Source organism: Chelonoidis abingdonii, chromosome 5 (assembly GCF_003597395.2).
Source record: "Chelonoidis abingdonii isolate Lonesome George chromosome 5, CheloAbing_2.0, whole genome shotgun sequence".
Classification (NCBI taxonomy): Eukaryota; Metazoa; Chordata; order Testudines; family Testudinidae; genus Chelonoidis; species Chelonoidis abingdonii.
In genome coordinates this window covers 20,032,761-20,059,569 of record NC_133773.1, presented here as the reverse complement: position 1 = coordinate 20,059,569, position 26,809 = coordinate 20,032,761, and the positions used below count along the sequence as shown (strand labels likewise).

Below are 26,809 nucleotides of genomic sequence, written 5' to 3'. Positions count from 1 at the left end.
AGGACCAATCAGAGAACTGGATTGTTTAAAGTCAGGGGCGGGAATTTGTATACTCGGGGTCTTTTTTGTTTTCTCGGCTGCGAGTAAACAAGGTTTCCTCCTAACTCCTTCTTATTTCAAATATTATACCAAAAGTCTGTGAGTACAAAGGAACCCCAAAGCAAGTCTCTGCTTATGACAGCACTACTTTAAATTCTGTAGCACATCTTACATTTTGGTTTACATCCAATGAACCACTAAGAGAACTAAAGTCTGTGTGGGATGATAAACACCATCACCAGAATAAAAATGTTTCCTCAATATGTGCATGGATAGGAGCTGTTTCCTGAAAATGCTCATCCAAACTATAATGGGGATTTGTGTGTTTTTCTTCCACAGTGTGTTTTCTCCCAGAGTGCAGCCCTTAAGGTCTGACAGACTGCTCTTGAACATACATAAGTGAACAATCCTTTAGATAATCATCATTCATGCCTTCTATCATCTCCAGTTTTCACTGTGTGTTAAGACCCTTGTGTTTACTGATGGATAGCAAGGCAGCCATGGTGCCTTGGGGACAGGAGCTTAGCAGAAACCTATGTGCAGGAACAGGAACTTGGGTTGTAGCACTGGATGTAGAGATAAATAAATGTTGGTTCTCAAATATCTCAAACAAAATAAAGAAAATGCTGGCCAGTAAAGGCTCATGATTCCCCAGCCCTCCAAGGAAACGAAACGTGTAGAGGAAAGAATGTTGTTAATGAACACCATACAATGATGATGGAACCAACTTCCCTGGGTGATGCACTTGAGTCTGACTCTCACAACCTTTATAGAGTGCTGCAAGACACATCTATTTCCACTAGCATTTCCCAGACATGCAGTACCAAATGATTCCTCATGTCAACCGTCAGGCACTTATTATTGTAAGAAACTGGCTTAAAGGAAAAGGGACGAGAAATCTACCTTTCAGGGGTAATTTTGATGCACTGATAATGTTGTGAAGTGCTTAGAGACCTAAGGTGTTATCTGTACTAGAATCAGTTTCCCAAAATTTCCAATATCATTATAATGGCACTGGCCCTAATGGAATGAATGGGTAATCCACAAACCTCCTGGTTGCGGTGTTCTGTCCCAACTAGTGGCACTGAGACCACTTAGAGAGAAAGATAAAGTGAGTCTTCTCTACAGCCTTAGCTCATGCGGTAGAGGCTCATGCTTTAAGCTCCAGAGGCCACAGGTTCAATCCCACCTGCCAATGACCGGGGTGTGTTGGTGTTACAAACGCATCACTGGGCACAGCTTTTTAACTGCCATGTAGTCCAGAGTGGGATTTTTAAAATGCCAGCAACTTCTCTACACTAGTGCTTCTGTTGTGGCTATCACTAGGAGGAATTACACCATGGTAGCGATACAGAGGAAATGTTAGGGAACAAATATAGTTCAGCCATGAGTTTAAGGCAGGTTGTGAAACTTGATGTTTGAAAAATGCTTTCAGGTCCTCGAATGAAAGGTGGTATATATGTGCAATGTAGTTAGTAGTAGCATTACTAAAAGTGGTTGCAGTTTCAGACAGTCATTTTGCTCATCCTTTGGTTCACTTTCATTCAAATGATTTTGACATCACAGTTTCTTGTATACTAGCAAGCTACAAAATCAAATACACTGGACTATGGTATGATGGTATCATTAAGTGATTCCTGAAGAAGAGAAAAGTTGATTATAAAGGTGAAAACTATATACTGGTACATTTCAGTTTAAACACAGTTTTAATAAAATATTAAGACCTAAGCTTTGAACAAGTAAACTTAGGGGTGTTAATTTGTCCAATAGAATTTCACATGCATTTGATCTTGCACTCATATTTTCTCAGACAAAGTTCCCATTGACTTCAGTAGGACATCTACCTGGATAAGGACAGAGTAAAAACTGTGAAAGCTGTACAGAGACCTAAGGAGTTGGTCTATTTTTTGCATTTACAGTATTAGACTTGTACCTTAAAGGTCCTGGGGGATGAGGGAATCATAAAGGAGCCATACAACTCACATTTTTTATTAATATAGTTCTTTAAATAAGTTCTCCTTCAGCTGTACCTCCTCAGGAAACATGCATATAATATCATACGTACTCCATAGGGACACAAGTAACACGAGTGGAATGCCTTCTCACAGTGAAATACTAGAAAAGTGCTGAGCTGGCTTCCCAAAACTTAGGCCAAACTGTGTAATCATTTAGTGCTGCCATAAAGCAGGACCACCAGTTGCAAGATGAGGTGAACATAAATAACTGGGGACAGTGAGGGAAGAATAGCAGGCATTTCAAGTGATGGATGCATTCAGTGAATGATGAGGGAAGCATCACTCCTCCAAGACGATTTCCTTATCCTATCCACCATCAGCTCTTATGTGTGCTGGTGGGTAGAGCACTGGACTGGGACTCAAGACCTCAGTTTTATTTCCGGCTGTGCTACTAGTCTGCTGTGTGATTTTGGGCAAGTTCCTTCAACTCTCAGTTTCGCCATCTTTAATATGAAGCTAACAATACCTCCTTTGTACAGCACTTTGAAATCTACTGATGAAAAGCATAATAGAAGAACTGAATGTTTTATTATTTAAAAAAAAACTTTAGCGCTAACAAGATACATAATGAAAATAAACAAACAATTATGTGACTTTCATCTGACTTCTCTGACTCCTTGGTCTGTATTACATCTAATTTAAGGTCTGATCCTGCAAACACTTATTACCAAGCAAAAACCTACTTGAGGTAGTAGGCACTAAGCACTTTTTGTGACAAAAACTTTTATTCTGATATCTCTACGAAGTGACATGTTCACACCTATGGTTGTATATATAACAGTAAATCAAAAAAATGCCTTAAAGTAGATGTTCAAAGTCCTGCAATCCAAAACACAAAACCTTACATAAATCACCACAACAGATCTGGCATCTTGTATTTTTTATGAGTCTAGCTATTTCAGTTCAATCCAAGAACTTCCATTTTAATTTAATGCCTATTTGGGAACCATAACTGACAGCAAAACCCCAAAGAAGAGCTCTGTGTAACCTTGAAAGCTTGTCTCTCTCACCAACAGATGTTGGTCCAATAAGAGATATTACCTCATGCACACGATCTCTCTAATATCCTTAAACTGACATGGCTACAAGAACACTGCATACAGAAGTACCCAATGTTATTCCGAGGGTGCAAGGGATTGCAAAGAGGCTCAGAGAACTTTTCTATGATACAGGCATCCAACTGACTCCTGAGTAGAAAGGATCAGCACTTAAGCGGCTCATGGACCTTGTACAAGTCCCTCGGAGGAAAATTTCACACTTTGGGTTTAAAAACATGCCAACACATAAAGTATGAACAGAATGTTTTTAAATGCCAATGGAATGAATATATACTTTAATGACAGCATCAGGTACAAGACATTCTCCACAAATGCATTTCTTTCATTCACCTTCAGACATTGTCATGTTCTGAGAATTATAATTTCATATGATCACCCAACTCCCACTTGCATTCTCAAAATTGTTCCCATGTATTAACACACACACAAGCTTTAGTTCTGCCCACAGATCTGGCAGACAAAAAGAAGATTGTCACTGCTGTCTTGGTATTATAAAATAAAATTACTTGAATTTGTAATACACATGGAAAGGGAATAACATCAAGCTAACACTGCGAATTTCAGTACTGTATCATGTAACACAATGTTAAGTAAAATAAAAAAAAAATCAGTCTATCCACCTAGATATTTTTGCTATGAAGTTATTTTCATGTATGAAAAAGTTATCAGGAGGAAAACACGGGCTTGACTACAATATATTTTTCCTCTGTTATACCCCATGAGTTCTATTCTTTTTCCAGCCTGCTACAAAACTGGCTTTATAATGAGTCACTAAGAGGACAGAGTCAACAAATAGCTCAGTTTCAGAACACTGGAGACTGAGAATTGTCAGTGAATGCTCTCTCTAAGCAGTTGTTCTGACTGAACAGCAGTAATAACGTTAACTCTGTTTACTTATTGCCCCTCAGATGATATTTCTAAAAACCCTACAATCTTTTCAGATTGTGTGTTTCACTTTCAAAGTTGCCTACTATTCCTTTTAATCCTGATTTTAATTTGGGCTCTAAAAGACCAAATACATGGTACAAAGTGTGTGTATTCAACTTCCAGAAGGCAATATTTTAGGATTCGCATCAGAAATAGTGCTGAAGCGTGGAGTAACTGCAACTGCATATTTATTGAAGGAAAAGAGTAGTATATTAATGCCACTTGAACACTATAATACAAATTATAATGGTCATCACTAAGGTCAGTAATAATCCGCAGCAATCATACAATGGTATCTGAAGCACCATAGTTTTTCCTCCTACTTGGAATAGGAAATAACTGTGGCAACTATGTGGAGTCTATTGGCCAATTTCAACCCTTTAGTGGCAACCATTGTATGTTATCAAGGAAAATCTATCATTGTGTAGTTTGAGTGACTCCTGTAATTGAACAGGGAGAACTTGAAAGTTTATAATTAATCAAACACATTAAAATTAGATGATACAGGTATACGGGGGTGGGGAAGCAACGGGCAGTGTTAATTAAAGACAATCTTGAACAATTGATTTTTCTCCTCACATATGGTTTCTGTTTTAAGGTTTTGGTTTTGTCTCTATTTCTGATGCTGCACAAACCTATAAAAAAGGATATTTAAACTGCTGAAGATTTCAGTTCAGTTAGTAATTTTTCAATACTGAAATCTGATTATGAAGCCTAAAAATAATTATAAGATATATTAATATAGTCACTTGTATACGTGGTTAATATGAATGTAATTTTTCTATCACATTTTAAGTTTGATCTCAGAGAACAAACAGGACATTAAGTAAAAAAAACTCTCTGTCTACAGAGTCACTGATATTAGCATGTGGCTACTCGATATGTGCAAATATTGGTAGAATAATTACCCCATTTCCTTTTTCAGTTTTAATCAAATGTGATGAAGTAGGAAACATTTTTCAAATGCTGTATGTCAGATGGTATTACCATATGTATATTCACTTCACTCATTAGACGTCATAACGATTATGAAACTCAATCTTTTCTATACTTGTTGTTTGTCTTGTAGCTTCTATACATAAACATCAACAGCAAAATGTCCTAATTTGGTTATCCAATCCCATACTTAGCCGGCTAAGAAAACTGCCTGATTTTCTGAGAGGATGCGGATTTACAGCTTCTATTGAAGGCATCCAAGTTTGCCAAGTTTGGCCCAGCTGCTTTTTGTTTTCTTGGCTGTAGAAAAAGATAGTATAATGAAATTGTACTTTGAGAGCTCACGCGACAGATTGCTTTCTATGTTAGCACTGCCTGTTAGTTATGTGATGGCAAGCATTCTGATTACGAGTTACATTGCTCAGAGCTTTGTAATGCAGCCATGAAAGTTCATTCTAAGCTGAAAATTGGCATGTAAGATCTCAGCCTGGAAGTAAATAATTTATTTGCCAATGTTTCTGAAATCAGCAAGTAATTTTCAAACCATAGAGAGGAACATTTTTTTAAATTGTTAGCTAAAACACTGTGGTGCTCTGATAAACTCAGGATGAAACATGACATTTTTGTAGGCTGTCTATAATAATACAAAACTACTAAGTGACTGCATTGCTGGGGGTTTTTTAGAGGAAAAAGAGCCAGATCGGTACCTGTTTCATTAAAAGTGGTCAGTGTTACAGAGCCCAAATCAGCAAAGGAATCATCTCTAATACTAATTCAAAGCCTTCACATCTGGAACATGGTTCCATAGTGCAAATTCTATAGAGCAAAAAGCCAAACAATAAACAAAAACAACAAAGTTTAATAAGGAGAACTGGATACTGGTTTATTGCAGTTATTTTCCCTTAGGGAAACTAATAAAAAAATGCATCTGACTAACCTTTCCGCAGTTCAGCTGCGTCAATTAACATTAGTCATAGATTCCTTCACTGGCCAGCTGAGCAGTGGCCTACAGCTGTCCCTACTGTTTTACAAAAGTGTTTTTGAGCTTACAGTTCCTTACATTTCAAATGTGGGGAAGAAAACATCCCACTGCCTTTGTGCCAAAGCTACATCAGACACCAAAAAGGCCCTAGAGCCAGAGTGTGTTAATGGACAGATTTAAGTGTCATAGGAGTCACAACATTCAGAGCACTAGCTTCAGCAAAGCCTCTTTACCAAGTTGTGCATACATGGTGTGATGGCAAGGGAGGCATCAGAGCCAGGGTAGGTTGTATAACCCGAATTAGCACTTCCTCTCAACAGCATCTTCCAGTGGAGCTTGCAGTAGGAATTAAAGCTGCTTCCCTCCAGCAGAAACTTCAGGGAGGAGACAGCAACAATAATAAATTACTTCTCATCATCTCCTCCTCACGTGCTACTTACTTGTCCCCTCCTTGCACCATTGCTGTAGTATGAGTGCTCCCATGTATTTTAAAATAGCAACCATCACCACCATCATTTCCACCTATCTTTCCTGGTCACCCTTGCCAGCCTGTAGAAATAGATTCTTCATTTATAATCAAACTCATTGAAGAAAAGATGACAATTTTCAGGAGAAAGTTTTTCCCTTAAATTTTCAGTTTTTCAATTAAAATTAGATTTTTGGGGCTTCTGAAATCTATCTTCAGTAATTTTTCCTTAGAGAGTTTTGAGGGTTTTGTTTTCCTGTTTTATAAAAATAAATAAATTTAAACGGTCCTTTATAATGTTTGGTTAGATCAAAAAGTCATTTTTCAATGAATAATTGTTTATCAGTTGAAGCTGGTAAAAAAAAAAGTCTAATGTTTTATGTTAGTTTTCTAGTAGATCTTTTAGAAAAAAAAATCCAGTCTTGATTTAAAAATCATCAGTAATGAAGAGTCCACCACCCTTGGTAAATTGTTCCAGTGATTAATTGCTCTCACTGTTAAAAATTCATGCCTTATTTTCTTCTGAATTTATCTAGTTTCAGCTTCCAGCCATTGGATAGCACTAGATTTAAAAGCCCATTATTAAATGTGTTTTCCCCATGTAAATACTTATAGACAGTAATCAAGTCACCCCTTAACCTTCTCTTTGTTAAAGCTAAAAACAGATTGAACTCTGAGTCTACCGAAATGAATTATGGCCTGAGCTGCTTCTGTGCTAAAAGGCTTTCAATTTTTGCATGTTCTGGGCCCCAGAATGCCTGGTGGAACATTAAACTCAGGTGTCATAAGAATTCAAAGTGAAGGTACTTGAGCTTAGTTCAGATGCATTTAGACCCCACAACAACAACAACAACTTTTTTTTTTTTTTTAAGCATGGATGGGGAGTGAGTTGGAAGCCATGGAGAGGGATAACAGAGTGAAAATGGCAAGGTGCATCTAGTAAATTGAAGGATGACTAGGGTTTGGGAAGGCAGAAAGGCCAGCCAGCTCATGGGTGGAGCGAACAGTAGCACTCAATGACAATGGAGGTGCTCCTTTACCAAACCACCCTCAACTTTTTTTAAAAGGGCCAGAACAGTTTCAAAATAATGGTCCTTAATTGTGTAAGAGCAGGTTCATGCATCGCTAGTCACAATGAAGGATCCTTAATACTGTTAGCCATGCTAGCAGACGGCACTACACCAAACCGGCTGTTAAATCATTTTGCATTTATGGTACCACAGAATGCTCTACCTCCACTTTGTGACATTCAGTGTCACAAAAGTATTGCCAAATATGCTTATCCTTCCAGCAGTCCATTTCACACAGTGCCCAGAGCCCTGACTGCAGAACAATTGTACTGTATATTGACAAAGAAGAAATCAAGATTTTCCTTCGCAGCCCAGGGGTGAATGAATATATGAAAGACTACATCATTAGCAAAATTAACCAATTTTTTCTCTTACACAGAAACATTAATCATCTTCTGCCTCTGTTCAGGCTGCATAAAACCGGTCATTAGTCAATAGGAACAAAATTTTCAAGACATTTTTATGGGGAATAGAATATTGTACCTGGAATAACTTCAAAGAGGAACTTCCCTGGGCTTTCTTCATTGCCAGGATGCTCAATTACTCTGTTTCCAGGCAGGAAAATGGCACCCTAAAAATCAACAAACAGGATCAGAACTGCTGTCTTGCTCTTACAATATTATTGACTTTTCTCTCAAACTTTGGTATATGAAAATTATTAAAGAAGGCATCAGTAAATGTCTGGGAACCTGGCTAGGTATGGGGAGGGGTCAGCCAAGCTAACTGCTGGTGCCTCCTTATGATGGATGTTCAGTGCAGGTACTCCCATAGGGAATGGATACAGTGATCATTCAAAATGGATTGGTACAGGATTAAAAGGAGGCATTCTTTAAAGGACCCGAGAAAGGGGGTTAGGAGTTCCTATGACTGGTACAGTGAGGAGTTAAACCTCCCTTCCTTTGTGGGCTCCCCTTTAGCCCTGGCATGGGTGGCGGGGGGAAATGTGGCTGGGTCCCAGCAATGGGTTGGCTGAGACCAGGATGGGGACGGTAGCAGCCCCAAGTATATGGAAAGGGGAATGGAACTACCAGCACTGTACCAGTTTATCTGCCACATACTCCCAGATATTTAAGAATAAAGTTGTGACCTAATTAAAACTGCAATCAGGGCTTCTTCCAGCATGACCAGACAATTATACAAACATAGAAGCTCCAGCCAGCTCAACCATGAACAACTGCCTGAACTGAACTCAATATATAAAGCCCTGGATTCTCCATGGTAATCTGAAACTGAACTCTGCAGGATCTCTGGATTCTGCAGCACTCTGGTATTGCAGTTTGGAGATCTTGCAGCATATTTAAATTAAAATCTGGATTTAAAAAAATATTTTAATATGAACAAATGTGATTTCTCCTGTGATTTCTCTTATATGAAATTCAAAATCACTTTCTAATATTCCCATATTTTCTGTTTTTAATACACTGGCAGTTTTTGGATTGACAACCCATAACTGCATCATAGGGGGTTGCTGGAAGTTTGGGCAGCTGTGCAGGGGACAATTAGGCATAAGGCACATGGGAAGGTCTGAGAGGCAGTTGTAGATTATGAGATAATCTCAATAGTTAGATGTTACTTCTAAAATCATCAGAATAATTAACAATGTTGAATTTAAATTTATCAATAGAGATAAGATCCCACGCAGATGAATGGGAAAGTTCATGCTTCTTACAGCTATTGCATCACTTTCTGCAAACACAGCAGGACAACACTGTATTAATTACACAGGCTTCACATTTTTAAATTGATCTTCATAACCATTAGAGCTAGAAACATTTTTAAAAAATGAAAAAACTTTGATTCTAGAGCACAATTCTGTAACAAATGGTGGGAAAGAACTGGGTTTCACAGCACTTTCTGCAGGTACATTTCTCTGCTCTCCACCTCCCTCTTCCATCCTGACCAATAACTAATCACTCTCTTCTTGTTCCTCCCCTTTCCGGGGAATCCTTTGAATCCTGTTTTCACAGCCAGCCTTCCCATCCTGGCCACTTCAGCTGCATAATGGGGACAATCTCTGTGACATATGCTGAAAATCTTTATTACACATTTTATACCCTTCAGGTAGTGTCTGGGATTCTAGACTAAATATTCAACCCAAAAAGATTATCAAAACCAGTCTCCTGTTTACCTTGATATCACAACATTAAAAAGTTTGTGAGATGCACTTAAGTGAAACCATCATTGAGATCTTTTCCCTTGACACCTATAATCTGACAGATACATCATTCCTTCCTATGAGACTTCTTTTTTTCATTTTCATACAATGTCATATCCTCCCAAGCTTCCAGGCAAGTCACAATTAAACTACAATGAGTTGGACATCAGAGGTAAATTTTCAGAGCAGTATGAAGAGAATTAGATGAATAATCTCCATTAATGGGAGATACATGCCTAATTCCCAATACCCTACAATTGCTACAGCAGGGCATGGCCCTATCCTCGAAGTAGATGAGAGATGACTTATGTAATTCACAGTCTAAATAACTGGAGTCCATTTTCCATTGTTCACAATTGAAGAGAACAACTGAGAATCACAGTGACTGTCATGAAGTCAACTGCATGATTATATTATATACACATGCACACATACTGCAGAGACTACAATTTAACATCTGAGGTGAAACAGACAGAGTAGATCCAGGAAATACATAATTAGCAAAGATTCTCTCTTTAACATAATTGCGACTCTAACAAAGGGAACATAGGAAATCATCTCAAGTTAACAGCCACCCTGCTGTTTTTAGATCACTTGCACACTGAATACTTTCACTAAGTGTGTGGGCTGAAAATCCTTATGAAATTTTGACTGAACTAACAGAGTGCAAGTTCCTGCAGGATCCATGGCCACTCAGAGTTTTCCATTCGTTATCATACCACACACCAAAGCCATGCAGGCCTTCACCAATTCAAGACGGACTCAAGTCCTTCAGCTCCAAGAGCACTGCAAGGTGTTGAACTCTCTCAACTCTCAGTGAAGACAGTGGGAGATGAGTGAGCTCAGCACCTGGCAGGACTGTACTCAGCACCTCACCAAATTGAGTTCTAGAAGCACAAGCCTTTAATACACGATGCAAAGACTTTTTCAGTTGTAGTGGCACATTAGGATCAATCACATGAGCAGACCTACATTTTTATTTAATAGCGACAGAGGTACACATACTTATTAGCCAGTGCATTATAAACAACAACAGTCCTAGCTGTAACAATTATTGCTTGACAGCAAATACTTGACAGTAATTAAGGTTACACTAGTAGTCTGTCCCTTATCTCATTCACGCTACTCCTATACTGAGGTAACTGTGTTTACATGGAATAAGTCTCAAGAGATCTGGGTTCAGTTCCTGGCTCAGCTACAGACTTCCTGTGTGGCACAAGGTAAATCACTTAATCTACCTTGTGTAGTTATATTTAATCTTAATACAAATCACTTACTACTACTTGTGTAATAATACTTCCTTTCTCTCACTTGTTGCCTGTCTTGTCTATTTAGATTGTAAACTCTTCCAGGCTGGGACTGGCTATAACGTGTTTGTCCAATTCCTCAATCTCATTTGGCATCTCTTAGCACTACTGGCACACAAACGACAATAAAGGTCCATGTAACTGGAAGTTTTGAGCAAATTCTGTTCCTTATGTTATGCTAGGATGAAAGAAATAAAGCTATCTGGCATACAAGTATCTAAGAAAATGATTCAATATTGCAATCTGAAACTTTCCACGTGGTAAGTCCTTACCATCTCTCAATCCAAGTCTCTGAGTCTATCTTTGAATTGGCTTGGAAAATAATTTGTTGGTAGTTCTTTTTGCTCAGAGATTTGGCAGCTCTTTCGTGGCTTCATTACCCCTCCCCATCTGGTCATTTCCCTAACCACATTTTAAAGATCAACCTAGCTATGCTTCTGGCAATTTTAATACTTATAGCAAAAGTCAAACTTTTCTTGAGCTGCCCTGGATTGTTACCTAATCTTTGTTCTAAGGGCTGGCCATTAATGCTGAACATATTTGAACTCCAGTCTCTCTCTAAAGTTCCTTGCAGAGCCCTACAAGTGGCGTAGGGCAGGGGTGGGCAAACTTTTTGGCCTGAGGGCTGCACTGGGTTTCATAAATTGTATGGAGGGCCGGTTAGGGGAGGGGGTTGTGGCCCGGCCCCCACCTCCTATCTGCCCCCCTCCCGGACTCACGCCCCATCCAATCCCCCCTGTTCCCTGATGGAACCCCAGCGACCTCTGCCATCCACGCACCCCTCTCCCCGTCCCCTGACCGCCGGACCCCTGGAGCCCCATCCAACCCCTCCTCTCATTCCTGATGACCCCCCCAGGACCTCTGCCCCCATTCAACCCCTTGTCCCCCCGACTGCCCCGAGCACCATCCACACCCCCGCCCCCTGACCACCACCCAAACTCCCCTGCCCTCTATCCAACTCCCCCTGCTCCCTGCCCCCTTACCGCACTACCTGGAGCAGCGGTGGCTGGAGGCACTACAGCCATGTCACCTGACTGGAGCCGGGCCATGCCACTGCTGCTGCCACCACCACGCAGCTCAGAGCACTGGGTCAGGCTGGGCTGTGTAGCTGCGCTGCCCCAGGAGCTCACAGCCCCACCACCGAGAGCACTGCGCCAGTGGCAGAATGAACTCAGTCTGCAGGGGACGAGGAATAGTAGGGGAGGGGCCGGGGGCTAGCCTCCCAGGCCAGGAGCACAGGGGCAGGGCAGGATGATCCTGCAGGCCGGATGTGGCCCGCAGGCCATAGTTTGCCCACCTCTCGTGTAGGGACATTTGATGGTCTTCACAATCTACACTAGATTTTTGCTTTCTAAATTAACAATTTAAATCCTTCATTCAGATTACATTATGCTCCTATTGACTGGTAATGCTCATCATTGTTTCCTAGGCCTCCAAAACGTGCAGGAAGTACCACCCACCAAAGGATTAATTTTAAAAAGCTATTTTCTTTGCAGTTGCATAGAAATAGCATGCTCAAGTGGTAGTTCCAGGTTAATTTTTTTAAGGGGGCAAACGAGTATTTATTCAGCCATTTGAGCATGCAGATGCTAAACTACTTTTGTCCATGCACGTTTTAGGGCCTGAAAAATACACGTGCAGGTGTTTGTGTATATAAATCTGTATGTTCACTAAAGAAGGCCAAGTTACAGCTTGTTTGAAAAAACATCTTTTTTTGTATATGCATATATATTTAGTCCTCTAAAACTCACTTTAAGACATATTTCCTTCTTTGATTTGAATGTTCTGTCCTGCCCCTACTTTCACTCCAATCACCACCTTTTATTCCCCCCTCTCATCTTTTTATTATTACTCTCAACACATTTCTTTGAAGTGTCACTTTTATGATTTATTTTTAGCCCAAGTCTAGGAACTTGGCCAACCATAACCACATATTTGAGCTTCTCTCCTTCCAGGAATATCCCGGTACAGTGAAGTGGTGTGTGTGTGAATGTGCGAGATCACAGAAATAACTCTCACTAGGTAAATCTTTCTACTTCATTTTTCCTATTCCTTTCCCTTTCCTGCTCTACTGTTGTTTAACTATATATTCCTTTTAGTTTTATAAATTCACTATTCATTTTTAAAACGGTGTAAATTTTTTACTTTTTATCTCTCCTTAATGCAAGTAGGAATAGTAGTGGAAAATAGAGGACATATCTCTAACCAAGCTCTACACCATAGTATCAGTGCACCCTGCATCTCCATAGGCAGAGAAATTAAGCCACTAGAAAAAAAACCCAACACTAATAACCCACAGTTATCACAACTATGATAGCCCATGACATGCCAATCACTAGTTGAAATCAGTGTTTTCAGTTATTAAAAACAAGACAAAAGTTAGCAGTGATACACTGTGGTAACATCCGCAATGAGGAGTGTGTCATTTTCACAATAGAAGACAGAAAATCTGACAATGTTCCTGTGAGGGCAAGGATAACGACAGACAGAAGGGTCTGGAAGCTTGTCAGAGAAATCAGAAAAAAAGAAAAGGAAGAATTAATAATGAGCATGTTGCCCCAAAACTGTTTCCAAAAGGAGTTGCAGCGTAAATCTGACTCTAGATTGACTTGTTAGCCTACGATTCTCTGCCTGTGGGGCACTGCATCACAGGAGACTTAAGAAAAGGCTGTTTAACTGTTCATCTGACTGAACCACAGATCACCACATTACGTTAAACAAAAAACACTTGCTTTAGTTGGATCCATGAAAGATTAAAGGAACTGATTTATGGAAAGGAGTTTATCCTCAAACCTGCTAACTTACCTCATTACTGCATTTATTCACCAAGGGGCAGATTTCTGATACCCTTATCCACACAGAGCAGTACCTTAGTCTACAAGAAGACCCATTTCAGTTGATGGAAGAAAACCGCACAGCAATACTCAGCATGAGTAACTATACCAGAATTTAAGTCTTAAAAATAAGTTCTAGGAGCAGAACTCATCACCTTTTCCAACATCTAATTTCCCACCTTTTCATCTATATAAATGTATATAGCATGTCTAATCTTGCAGGTTTTACTCAGTTCTTGTTCAGGCAAAATTCCAATGGGAGGTTTTCTTCAAACCTCTGTCATTTTTTCAATTGCCTTCCTCCTATATCTCTGAAAGATTCTGAACTGTTTACTCTTTGACAATGGCTTCCTCTGTTCACAAGAACATATATTTTTTTTCTCTTTTTTTCTTTTTTAATTCCTGTTAGGGCCCAGAGATCTGGTTTGATCCTATATTTTATTTCCACAGCTACACAGATCTCTTGAGGTGAGTGTCTTGTTAAAATTTTCTTCCATTAAATCAATCCAATCCATGTAAATTTCCATAAAGGATTTTCTATATCTGAGTAAGGATTGAAGGATTAAGCTCAATACATGTATAATAACTGCAGCTGGTGAAAAGTGATTTTTTTTTTTGCAAATATAATTTTTGTTCTGTGGATTTTGAAAAAGAACAATTTTATTCAAAAGCTTGTAAAAAAGATTAATAAAAAAATTAGGGATTTTGGCTTCCCCATTTTGCCCCTGAAAAGGAAGTGACAAGGGGAAACAGGGGGGGCACCTAAACTAAAAATGTAAATGTTATTACAAAAAAAATTGTTTAAAGTCAGCTGTACGGGCCAGTACCGGTGGCCACTTTTTACCAATATGCCATACCAGCCTGTACTGGCTTACTTTCATCCCTGCTTGCAGGGTAACAGACACTGCACTCCCAGCTAACACGGAATAAATATCAGTGTAGACATAGTGTGTAGAGTAGGGATCTATGGGGGGGATATGTAGTCTACACTGACTCTCTACAAACCCAAGGGATATACAGTCTACACAGGCCCTCTATACAAGCAATGCCTCTTGTACTACATGCCTCATGTCTACAGGCAGCGTAGTTTCCCGCTGCCAGTGCCTTTCCCAGCTGCCTCCCACTGCTGGATTCTTTCCTCACTGCAGTGAAGGGTTGGGAGCAGGGAGCTGCCAGAGCCTTTCCCCGGCATCTCAGCTTTCACCGTGGCATGTAGCTATGCACCATGGAGACAAGTGTCGACACAGCCAGTTTTTCATGGCAGCGTGTAGCAGCACTTGTTGTGCCTGTACTCTCATGCAGCTGTAAGTATAGACATAGCCTTGATAGGACAAAAGTTGTGATTCTCATTTCTTCAGGGTTTTTTGTGGCAACCTCTTTTAAAATGTTTCAGTTAAAAACACACTCAGATAATCCACATTAACTATAAAATACAGTGGGGAATAAAAGCCTTAAAATGAGAAAGTTAAGGCTCCTATAGAACCATTAACTTATCTACATTGCACCATTGTCTGTATCTCAGAGCAGGCATTAAACATGATAAATAATATATTTCAAGGGGCAAAATTCTCCTATTTGTAGAATGGCCACGTTTGGAGTCGAATGCCCTGGGATAGCATAGATAAGATAAGCCATGGAGAGGGTACGGAGGGAATGCTTCACATTTCTTGTGTACTATGGAACATACACACCTGCTGCTGCTTCTTTAACTATCCTTCTGATCAGTGGTGGTAAGTAGGGGACATGGCCATCAAGTCCACCCCTACATAGAGCCAGGGGCCCAAACTCAAGTGTACGTTGGAACTCTAGAGCAAGCAATGGAGGCTGCTGCAGTAAACACCTACAGCAGTGGCTGTAGTGAACTTACGCAAGTACTACACACCCTGGCCTGAAGCTGAAGGCAGAAAAATATTTTCTCCCTCTAAACTCCTGTCTTATTACCAGGCAAAAGTCCCACTTATTTGAACTGTGCGTACAGACTGGAATATGGGCACAATCTGCAGAGTTATTTTTTTAAAAAACAGAAAATACAAGATATGCACAGCGTGGCTAAGTTAATGTCACTGGGGGAACTTAAGCTTTCACATTGCTTGATTTATTTGTAATTGTGCAGCTTTAGCATTGCATTAATACAGGTCTTGCATTTCATTTCCTAGGATTATTTTTAAAGGCATAAGGAGGAAAAGGAAACAAAAGTGCCTGCTCACTAGCTAGTTCAGTCACAGCATCCAAGCAATTTGGGAAAACTACACTTACGTGCTGTGTATGCACGTTTACTGATTACGTTCTATCCAGACCTATGACAAGAGTTTGGGGCATGTCACAATCAGGCCTTTGGACAGTTGCACAATATAAGTATGTATTGGGAAGAGATTTTCCATTGCTGATGCTCCAAACAGCATTTTTTAAAACAGTCACAACACTTCATTAACTCAAAAATCAACATTTTAACCCTAGCATTTCCAAAAAGATTATTTCCATGGTAAGTTGGAACTCTCCAAGTTCACGCGTTCTTGAGTTATCTGAGGAGAAAAAAATGATTAAGAATAGGAAAATGTATATTTTTAATCACCCTTTTATAAGTCAGAAGTGGCTAACCAAAACCATCTCAACATTTCAAAAGAATAATACAAAACAAAACAAAAATCACCTTGCAGACACCAAGCATGGAAAGTTGCAGCACAAAGGGGAACTTTTCTGAAAGTTATAAGCAATCAGAAATATGAAGTTATAATGAAAATCATTTTCTAAACTTGGCTACAAGCAGTTGGTGACATGTATAATAAATAAAATTTAAGACAAGGAACGTTTTCATGCCTGATTCACATTTCCATTTGAAACTGTTTTTTTTTTAAACTCACTCTACATAGAAAATACATAACACTGGATATAGGTTTTGGAATAAGTTTCACTCATTGGACACTGGATCAGGAGCATGAATAAATGCATGCATAAAAGATACCCAAGAGAAATAATTAATTTTTTTTTAAAAAATTAATCAAATGTATCATATGCAAAACCAAGTTGATCTAATCTACAGAATTATAAGATAAAATAAAACTACAGATGAGAGAATTGGTGAAATATGTATTTAACTTCCCAGTTTATCATTAGCATAGGTGACAAACAGCTTTATTTACAGTACATCATACCTTTTGATTATTGGATGTAAAAGAGCCATTAATGCTTATTTTCTATATTTTCAATGACGTCTCTGACAAATTAGAGAAAATAATGACTAAAACCAGAACAAGACAGTCATAATATTTATAATCCATATCTGTTGCAAGTTCATCTCCTCCTGCAACTTGAAGCCTACATCCATGTTTAAGTGACATCTACCTTTATATTAAAGGTTTCAGAGTTGTAGCCATGTTAGTCTGTATCAGCAAAAACAAGGAGGAGTCCTTGTGGTAAGCTGGAGACTAACACATTTATTTGGGTATAAGCTTTCATGGGCTATAACCCACTTCCTCAGATGCATGGAGTGAAAAAAAGTAGGCAGGTATAAATATACAGCACATGAAAAGATAGGAGTTGCCTTATGAAGTGGAGAGTCAGTGCTAACAAGGCCAATTCAACTAGGGTGGATGTGGCCAATTCCCAACAGTTGACAAGAAAGGGTGAATATCAACAGAGGGAAAATTACTTTTTGTAGTGCTAACATTGGCCTCGTTAGCACGACAAAAAATAAGTTTCCCTCTTTTCATTTGCTGTATATGTATACCTGCCTACTTTTTTTCACTCCATGCATTTGATGAAGTGGTTTATAGCCCATGAAAGCTTATGCCCAAATAAATTTGTTAGTCTCTAAGGTGCCACAAGGACTCCTCGTTGTTTTTATTTATATTAAAGGATCCCAGATGGAAACAAGGCATACAAGGCAATCACTGAGCTTCATAAAGAAAAGATGCACTTGAATGGTAATTTGGGTTATTTTGCGGTCTGTCCACAGATTTGTTGTTGGAAACAAACAGATATCAAAGAGAAAAAGTTATTTTTAAATATAGCTTTGTTTGTGCAACATGCACCTGGCTTCTTTAGTCTGAGGGGGGAAGTTTTAAAGAAAATGAAACTAAGGACTTTTTTTCACTTCCCATTCTGTCTGGTTTCACACAAATCTGGATGACATTTACTTCTCCTTTTGATAAGTTCTGTAACTATTTATATAGCATACCAAGAGTATCAGAGAGTGAACAGTTGATGGTGTCTTACCATCTGTCAGAAAGTTTCATATGAGCATTCAGGCAATCAGAGAATAAATCTGTAGACTAAAGAAAGCCCATCCCCCACTGTGGCATACAACTGAACTACAGAGAATACAGTGTTGATGACCGCTTGCCTTCAGTCACATTGCTCAGTTGCACTGGTGTGCCCATGTGTATAATATATGATCTTTCTTTAGTGCTTGGATAAACTATGAATTTTCCAAAGTGTTTGAAGTGTTGTACAAGCTTCTGAAGTTTCAAAAAGTTAAGCATCCATTTTTTCCCCTTGACCCTCTGCTAATGGGGGTGGGAGAGAGAGAATAACTACTTGGGAAAAAAAATCTCAGACCTAAGTAGGGTATTCATCTTACTCATAAAAACCTGGAATAGATTTCCAGGGAGGGTGAGCGTGTGGTGGCAGGAGGGGGCAGAATGATTGCTTTGAGAGGCTATCAAGAAAGGGAAAAATGTATTTTGCCTCATTTCAAGCTCATTTGAACACTGTGGGTTCAAAAGTCTGACACTGTCTCTCATGTTATTGGACTCTCATTCCACCGCTGAAAAAAGCAGCAGCAGGGGGAAAGAGAGAAAATCTCATGGAACACATACACTATGGGTTAAATTCTGTGTTCCCTCCACACACACTGTGCCACTCTCTTGACCCTCCCCTCTGCCCCAAGTGCCAAATTTGGGTCACTATTTATATACAGGTTCTTGTGGCAAGCACATGGGGGATAAGGCACATAGTCCCATCAACAGCTCTAGCAGTGTGCACTTGAAGGAAGAGAGAAAATGGAGCAAAGCTACTGCACTCATCGGGGTTCTGCAGCCTGACTTTCTACTTTCTCAGAGATTGCTCAGCCCCAGCCTGGAGTTTGAAGAGCTTGTTCTGGGATAAACCTAGAACCCTGTTCAATTCTCATCTCCCCTACGCCACCCAAAGGAGATCTACTACCAAACTGACCTCTATAGCGCATAGAATACATCACAGCAGGCAGGAATGGTCTGGTTAACTTCAGAATTTGTGACCTAGTTTTTAATCAGACCCCAAAGCCATCAACAGGAGAGGGGTGGGCGGGAAAATCCCTGGTTAATATCTTGGCAGCACATCATTTCTACAAACTAAGTGACACCAAAATGGTAGCCGAATAATTTTTTCCTAGAAATGAGAACGTTACATATTAGAAGCCTCTAACACAGGAAAATTGCTCCTCAGTAAATTAAGTGACTGATGAAATATTTTGTTCTATGGGAAGTGGATTTAAGGAAACCAGGCAAGTTTGGATTAGAAACTTAATTTGACAGTATGAACTCACAGTTGCAATATCTCAATTGTACTCTCCAAGACACACTGTATCCTTCTCTAATCCCCTGTAACACTCGGGGCATTCTTCTGCATATGCATATCATACTAAGCAAACAACAACAGCAAGAATATTTACCACATAAGCGTCTCATGACAGTCAGATGACAGAGTATTTTTCATCTTTTACTTTCTATTCAGCACAGTAAGATTGGTGCATCAGCTGTGTAATTTGTTCACCTGTCATATCCCCTTAAGTTTCTGATACCTGAACACACTATTCAAGCCCTGTTTGATCTTCATTCCCTGCACTAGGCCTATTTGTCATCAAGTGTTCAAGACCAAACAGATTTTCCCCAGGGAAGCTGATTAGCCATTGAGTTTGTCTCCTTATGAAACTCCGTATATTTTCTTTCTGCACTCAATATTTCTTAACTTCTCCCTTCCTCTGTTATTTTAATTTTGTAACTATATTACTGAACACTGTAAAACACTTTGAGATGCAGTTTGTATGAAAGTGCTATAAAATTAAGGGCCTGATTATGCAACTGTTAGATTGAGCAGCATTTATTCACTACTGACTTCAATACAACTACTTTCCAAATAAATGATAGTGAGAGAGTAAGGATTGCAGCATTGGGCCCTATAGTTTTAGAGTACGCCATTATTATTTATTTGTACTTCAGTAGCATCCAACGGCACCAATCAGGATCAGGGCCTTACTGCAGCAGTCATGATATATATGCATAGTAAAACAATCCATGCCACAAACAGCAATTAGGGTTGCTGATCCTCCTGGATTGTCCTGGAGTCTCCAGGAATTAAAGATTAATCTTTAATTAAAGATGCTGCCATGTGATGAAACCTCCAGGAATTCATCCAACCAAAGCTGGCAAATCTAACAGCAATCTAAATGGACAGGTCAGACAAACGTTATGAAGATGCTTTGGCAAGTAACATAAAGAAGCATAATAGATTATGCTGAATTTTTCTGTTCTATGGGATTGAGGACACATGACTAACATTAATAGTTATTTGTTCTTTTTGCAGCATCTTGAAGGAATATCTGGTTTCCCTTTACTCCTATTAAGGAATATATTTATGAATAAATATGTTTTTGTACAGGCTAATGTCTTAACTAGGATTTTAGACTCTCTTCGGCAAAGGTGCTGCTTTGATCAAGTGTCCTAAGCTTTAATACTTTAGTCAAACATTAATGATACATCAATTATCACACATCCAGAAAAAAAACAACTCATATGGCATGTTCTCCATGGTTCCATCTGCACAAGTGGCTAGTCTTAATATGTTTTCAGACACTTACTGGCATCTCCAGAAATAAAAAATCACTTCAACTGTATTCCAAATTCCATGGGAAGACTCTGAATGTATTGTCATGAAGCCACATCTTTATTATCTCAGATAATAGCATTTCACAGACTTAGCTGTCTATATAAGTTTAGCTATTCGTTCTCTTTTCCCTTACAGAATATCATTTGAAGAGAAGATCTAAATCAAATAGCCAGCAGTTCTCACTTCTTCTATTCTCCCCAGCCTTCTTAATCATTTGTACCATTTCTATATTATCGACTTTTCTTTCCACTTTACAGAAGAGCTGCTGTCTTAAAATATATTTTCCCCTACCTGATTTGAAACCCCCGCGGGAGATTTTATTAAAGTTGTGTACAGTTTCAGAAAAAACTATGAGTTTTGCTTCATGTAGATGCTTTTTTTCTTCGTCCTTACTTGGAATTTGGTTAACCATAATATCACAGAGTTTTCTGTGCTGGTATGGTAGCAAAAACTACAGTGCATGTGCTAGTGAATGATCCCTATTCAAATGTGGTTGACTGAAGTGAGTAGTCTAAAACAGGGTGGGATTTGCAAAATGGCTGAACACTGGACAAATTCAGCTCCAATTTTGCTCAATGATAAAATTCACATTGACCTCCATGGGAGCAGTCAGGGCTAAGCACTTCTGAACATCCAACCTCCTATTTTCAGATCTGCCGCATCTTCCCAGATCCCAACAAAGTCAGTGGCAGCTGCAAACGTGCAGCACCTCTGAGAAATTACACTTGCAATTTAGGTGCCTAACTTTAGGAATCCATAGTTAAACATTGTAATCATAGATCTCATTAGCTTACTGTGAGTGTGTGACATTTATCAATTTTGTCCCCTTTAGGGGAGCATTGTTATTCTGCATTTACTGAAGGAAAAACTGAGGTACAGACTGACTAAGTGACAGGTCTAAATCACAATGCAAATCTGTTGCAGAGTTGAAAATAGAACTCAGATTATCAGTTTTCTGAGCTTTGTTTTACACCAGTCTTGCTTACAATTATGCAGTTTATAAACAATATTACACGTTGTGAAAGCAAAATGACACTCTGACTCCCCAGCTGCCAAAAACAGAATAATCTACCAGAGGTCAGAGCGTCACTGCAACATCACTTCAGCCTCTACTGAGAGAATCTCAGATATCAGTAGATGTGACAAAAGCATGCAAACCTTTCATGGGATTAGGCTTCAACCTGGAGCAACCATTATGCCTATTAGATCTGACTGTTCGTGCCAGTCATTATCACTACATTACATGCATTACATTAACATTAACTAACAACAGTTGATTTTAAAACATTCTACAGTCATTTACTTTGTTTCCTGCTGTTATAATCCATCAAATAATTTAGCGGTGATTGCATAGCAACAAAATTACAATCTAATAGTTACAGCCTTGCACGGTCACTCCTGGGAATTTTGAAACAAACAGGGCAAATGTTCTGCCTTCTGATCTTAGCTGGTATTTTAAAGCTTAACATTCTTCTTCTCTTCAATTCAAGGGGTAGATGGTTTTCTAATGAAGATTTTTTCCTCCCTATGTACTTTGGGGATTTTCTATCTCACTGCTGGATATTTTATGATGAAAGCAAATGTACAGACACTGCACCATATCTAATACTAAACATTTTGAAGAGTTTGTCTACACACCAGCTTGCACTGGTTTAATTTAAACCAGTTCAGTTAAATCAGCACAATTTTGTGTGTGGACAAACTTCTGTGGGTTTAAAAGGGGTTATGTTGTTTCAGGTTGGCCCTGTAAATTTACCGGGGTAAGCTAAACTGATATAAGTCGGGTTTGAATGGTTTTAAGAAGGCCCACATTCAAAGCTGCACTAATTTAACTAAATGTGATTTTTTTAAAAAAAAAATCACATCTTTGTTTAAAGCAGTGCAAGAAAGTCTGCAGAATGGAACTATAAACCCTAGAGCAGGATTTTCTCAAACGTCATTGCACCATGACCCCCTTCTGACAATACAAATTACTACACAACACCAGGACAGGGGACTGAAGCCTGAGCCCGCCCCATCCCCACTGACTTGGGGTGGGGGGGGAGTGGAAAACTTCAGCCCCAGGCAGGGGGCCTGTAACCTGAGTCCCAACACGCAGGGCTGAAACCCTTAGGCTTCGGCCTTGCATGGTACGGCTCCAGCTTAGGCTTCGGCCCTGGGCCCCAGCAAGTCTAAGTAAGCCCTGGCAGTCCCGACCCACAGTTTGAGAACCGCTGTCCTAGAACCTTGCTCCTAAAAGCTGCCCACGTTACAAATCACATGAAGCCACATATAAAGAAAAACATTATTAATGGTTGCAAAATCAAGCACTCAAAAATTAGGAAATGCCAGAATGAAGCCACCTCTTCCATGAATGCATTATGACTCAGTCTTTAACTATGCAATCACATACTATTTTTTCCACCGGAATAGAATTTGAGGCGAGGGGACCTCTGTTAAACAAGGCCTAGGTGTTTAACTGCTCACATTAAGGATGATTAGACTAATTTTTTAAACTCATCAGTCAGAGCTCCCCTTTATGAGTTTGGTTAACCCCGGGTTTAAAAGAAGGGAGCCTCTTCACATTAAACACTAATTGCCAGGTGTATCCCCTTAATTCTGAATTTTTTATCTGGAAATTCAGGGGTAGGAGACAGGGAAAGTCACTGGGAGAGATATAGGTGTGTGCGTGTATATATATTACATGCACACTGATGAGAAGAAGTGGTTGAGGGAGGAGGAGATGTTGGATAGGTAAGCGCAGCAGCGGAAAGAATGACTTGAGAGATGTCATGAGCAGGGATAGAGCAAAAATTAATAATTCTGTATGGAGATGTTCAAGATTACAGAGTTTGGACTCAGTATTTCGGAGATTCTACAGGCACTTTACAATGAAAAAAATTAGAGTCTTGTTACTATCTATGGAATTAATTTGCAGGGGTTAATTTACTTACAAGAATGGTTCCCTACTGTTCCCTGAATGCAAAAGGAACAGAGAAAGAATTACACATCAAGATGAACACAGCACTGTATTTAAGGACTAATGAGTTGGAGCAAAGCTTATTCTCCAGCTTTCACACAAATCTGTGTGCATGAAAATGCTCATTAAAATTAGATGCCATACTGCATATTATGTTTTGTTCAATAGACAACAATGGTTTTGGGGGTGGGGAACTGCTGAATTACCAGGGAAGACAGATATGTCTCAGCTGAACTGTACTTAATATAGATCTTGTTTATAAGAAATTAACAAGTTATTGGAGAGAGCTAATTCATCCCTCTTTCTGAAATGACTACTAAGAAAGAAAGGGCCATTAAAACAGCAAACATTGTCATTTAAACATACCATATATAAGGAAGAAGACTCCTGCCTCCACAATTTTAAAGGCCTCATCCCAAGAGAGAAATCTTGAGTTTAAAGAGACTTTAAAGTGGATAACTAAAAGCCGTGAAATTATTGCCCAAATATTTGATACTCTGGAGCAGATAAAGAATTTCAAGTATTGACCACACATTTATATAATTCAGGTCTCAAATGACAGCTGCAGAAATGAAAGTCTTGACATTAAGAAACAGCAGAGGGAGATAACTCAGTGGTTATGGCAGAGCAAGCTAAAGAAAGTAACTCATTAAATGTTGGACTAGATATTGTTGAAAGTAAAATTAGGAGGAGGATACATGAAGGAATTTCATATCCTACAACTGAGCTCAAAGAGAGATTCCAAGAGCTTTCTGGCAAAATGGTTGCTTCAAGTTTTGGGGAGTCACCACTTGCCTATCCACTTTGATTTAAATGCACAGTTTCTTACACTAGGTCAGTCAAAAAACAGCAGTCCTTTCACGTTAGCCACAGTTTAAGGGCCAAATCTAAAGTCCTTACTCCTTTTTTATTACAATTATTCCTTAATTAGATAACTCATGCCACCCTGTATTAAAATAACCAACTTTCATTCATCAATTATATTTTATACGATGTTATTTTAGTAATATTATCCAATTATTAAAATCACTGGATGCACCACAATGATCAGTGATGCAAAGCACAACTAAAGCTGGCTTAAATGGCCAAGCGAGGATTCCTCTTGCACAGCCAAACCCTGCAGTAGTGTCAATCAGATGAACCATTTTTGTTTCCCTGCATGAACCACCTTTGTTGTAGCTGGTGCCTAACACAGTTAGTCATGAGAAACTGGCCAATAGTGGCCAGTCAAAATGCGAGATTTACTAATGGCATTTGCAAATTATAACATTTTCCCTTTCTATTTTTAGCAATAAAAACAAATTGTCACATTGCCACATTCCCTCACTGTCCCCCATTATCAGCTTCCCTTCCTCCCCGTTTTCTGTGTTTCATAGTTTGTGCAGAAGGATTTATTTTTTTAAAACAATTGGTCCCCTTGATTCTCTGGAGGGCAGTGGAACAGTTCCATCTACCTTCTATATTCCTCACACACCTCCTCTCACTTCCCTTCCTTGCTCCCCCTTGACTATTCTAGATCCTTACCGCTCTGGCTTCTTCCCCCTCCTTTGTGGCTTCCCATTCTTCTGAGAAGACTCTGTAACTTAAACATAATAGCTACATAATGGAGTCATAAGCAGCTGCTTGTTTAAACAATCCGGTAAGTTGAAACAAAACCCTCCACTGGACTGAGGTAGAGGAAGGCATGCTGAGCTGCTGGGAGGCACTGTGCAGCTGCTGTTGCTCAAAGAGAAAAAAGATGGGCCCTAGAAGAATTTATTGAACCCCTTTTCCTTGTTGCACAATACTGATATGTGTAAATGGAAGAAGACACTCCAAGGTCTAGTTGTGCATGGATACTGCCACTCTGCAGTTGGTCATAGCATTCAGCTCTCCACACCATTCCTAAAAACTTACCAGAGGCAAGTGACTGATGCATGCTCTTTGTGCAGGCCCGCTGCACAAGAAGAATTTCACATTCTGGCATTCAGGGCCTCCAAGGCCTTTTGCCTCATTCTTACCTCTTCAGTGTGGGCTTAAGACATGTAGCCTCATGGGTGTCTTCTGCACTGGAATGGATTTCACCATAAGTGCAGTCTACTCTGCCTCATAGTACTCAGTGTATTCCCCCATACGTCTAAGTTTTTCTCACTGACACCTAGAGCATCCTAATCCAGCTTTGAACTCTTCTTGCAGAGACAGAGACCTTATTCTATACGTCACCTTCCATTTCAGCAGCTCAAGCTTGCAGAGCAGCTCGAGTTTCTTGTGGCTCAAGTGATGTGACCTTCGGCCTTCTTAGGCTCCTGGTAAAGAGCTGGCTGGCCTTCATGGGTGTACTCAGGTTTGTAGAAGAAAGCCCACGTTTGTAGCTGAGCTGTAGCAACTTCTAGCTGATTTGTAGAAAACTCGGATGGCCTTCTTCACCAATTTGCTGCAACTCTAATTGAAAGATCAGAGTTGCCCCATTTAGAAGCTTTTGCTAAATGATTTCTCAGAGCTCCTAAAATAAGTAGAGCTGCAGCAAAGAAAAATGACAGCATTAATTTGACTTTTTTTGTGCTGAATACAAAACAGTTCATTAAAATCCTAAACAGGTGGCAAGTCTGGCAGCCCTACTGTGTGTATGCTGTAGACAGATTTATTATGCCTTTCATTCTAAAATATTTATGCAGGAATAGATTTAGTGAGATAAATTACCTTGCTCACAAGAGCATCCTGTTCAAGGCTGCTGTGATAACTGTCATATCAATCAAATTACGCTGTAAAAATGTTACCATCAATTTTATAATTATCATCAATTTTTTATAACTTTGGTATTCTTTTCATTAGTTTTCTATTTCAATTTTGGAACAAGCCTGATCACATTTTACTTGGCAGAGGAAGATGGCCCTATAAAACATGGGAAGTAAATAGAATAACTCAATCCAACTATTGGCTATAAAGGGGGTTAGTTAGATATTCAGAGTAAAGCAAACAATCACATATGAATAGCATATGAACATTGGTTCTAACTGTGCTGCATCACAACCACTAGCTAGGGATATGCAGGCATATAGACCAGGATAAAACAGAGGTAGCTTCAGATTGTTATTGAATGAAGTAAACAGCAAGCAGTGTTAAGCTGCTTGTGATGGAATGAAATGCTCAAGGCTAACTAATGTTTCCAACATTCAGGGTATCCATTGTTACTTTGTTGTGACGACATGAGACCTGTC

At 39.3% G+C, this 26,809-nt stretch overlaps 1 protein-coding gene across 2 annotated transcripts in view; it reads right to left on the bottom strand.

The window, feature by feature from the left end:
- ARHGAP24 (Rho GTPase activating protein 24) overlaps positions 1-26,809 on the bottom strand; it is a 367,683-nt gene that overhangs the window by 213,168 nt on the left and 127,706 nt on the right. For both annotated transcript variants that reach the window (XM_075066121.1, XM_075066122.1), the window contains exon 3: positions 7,977-8,064. In XM_075066121.1, coding sequence (XP_074922222.1) covers positions 7,977-8,064 — 88 coding nt within the window. The remainder of the gene's footprint in view (positions 1-7,976; positions 8,065-26,809) is intronic.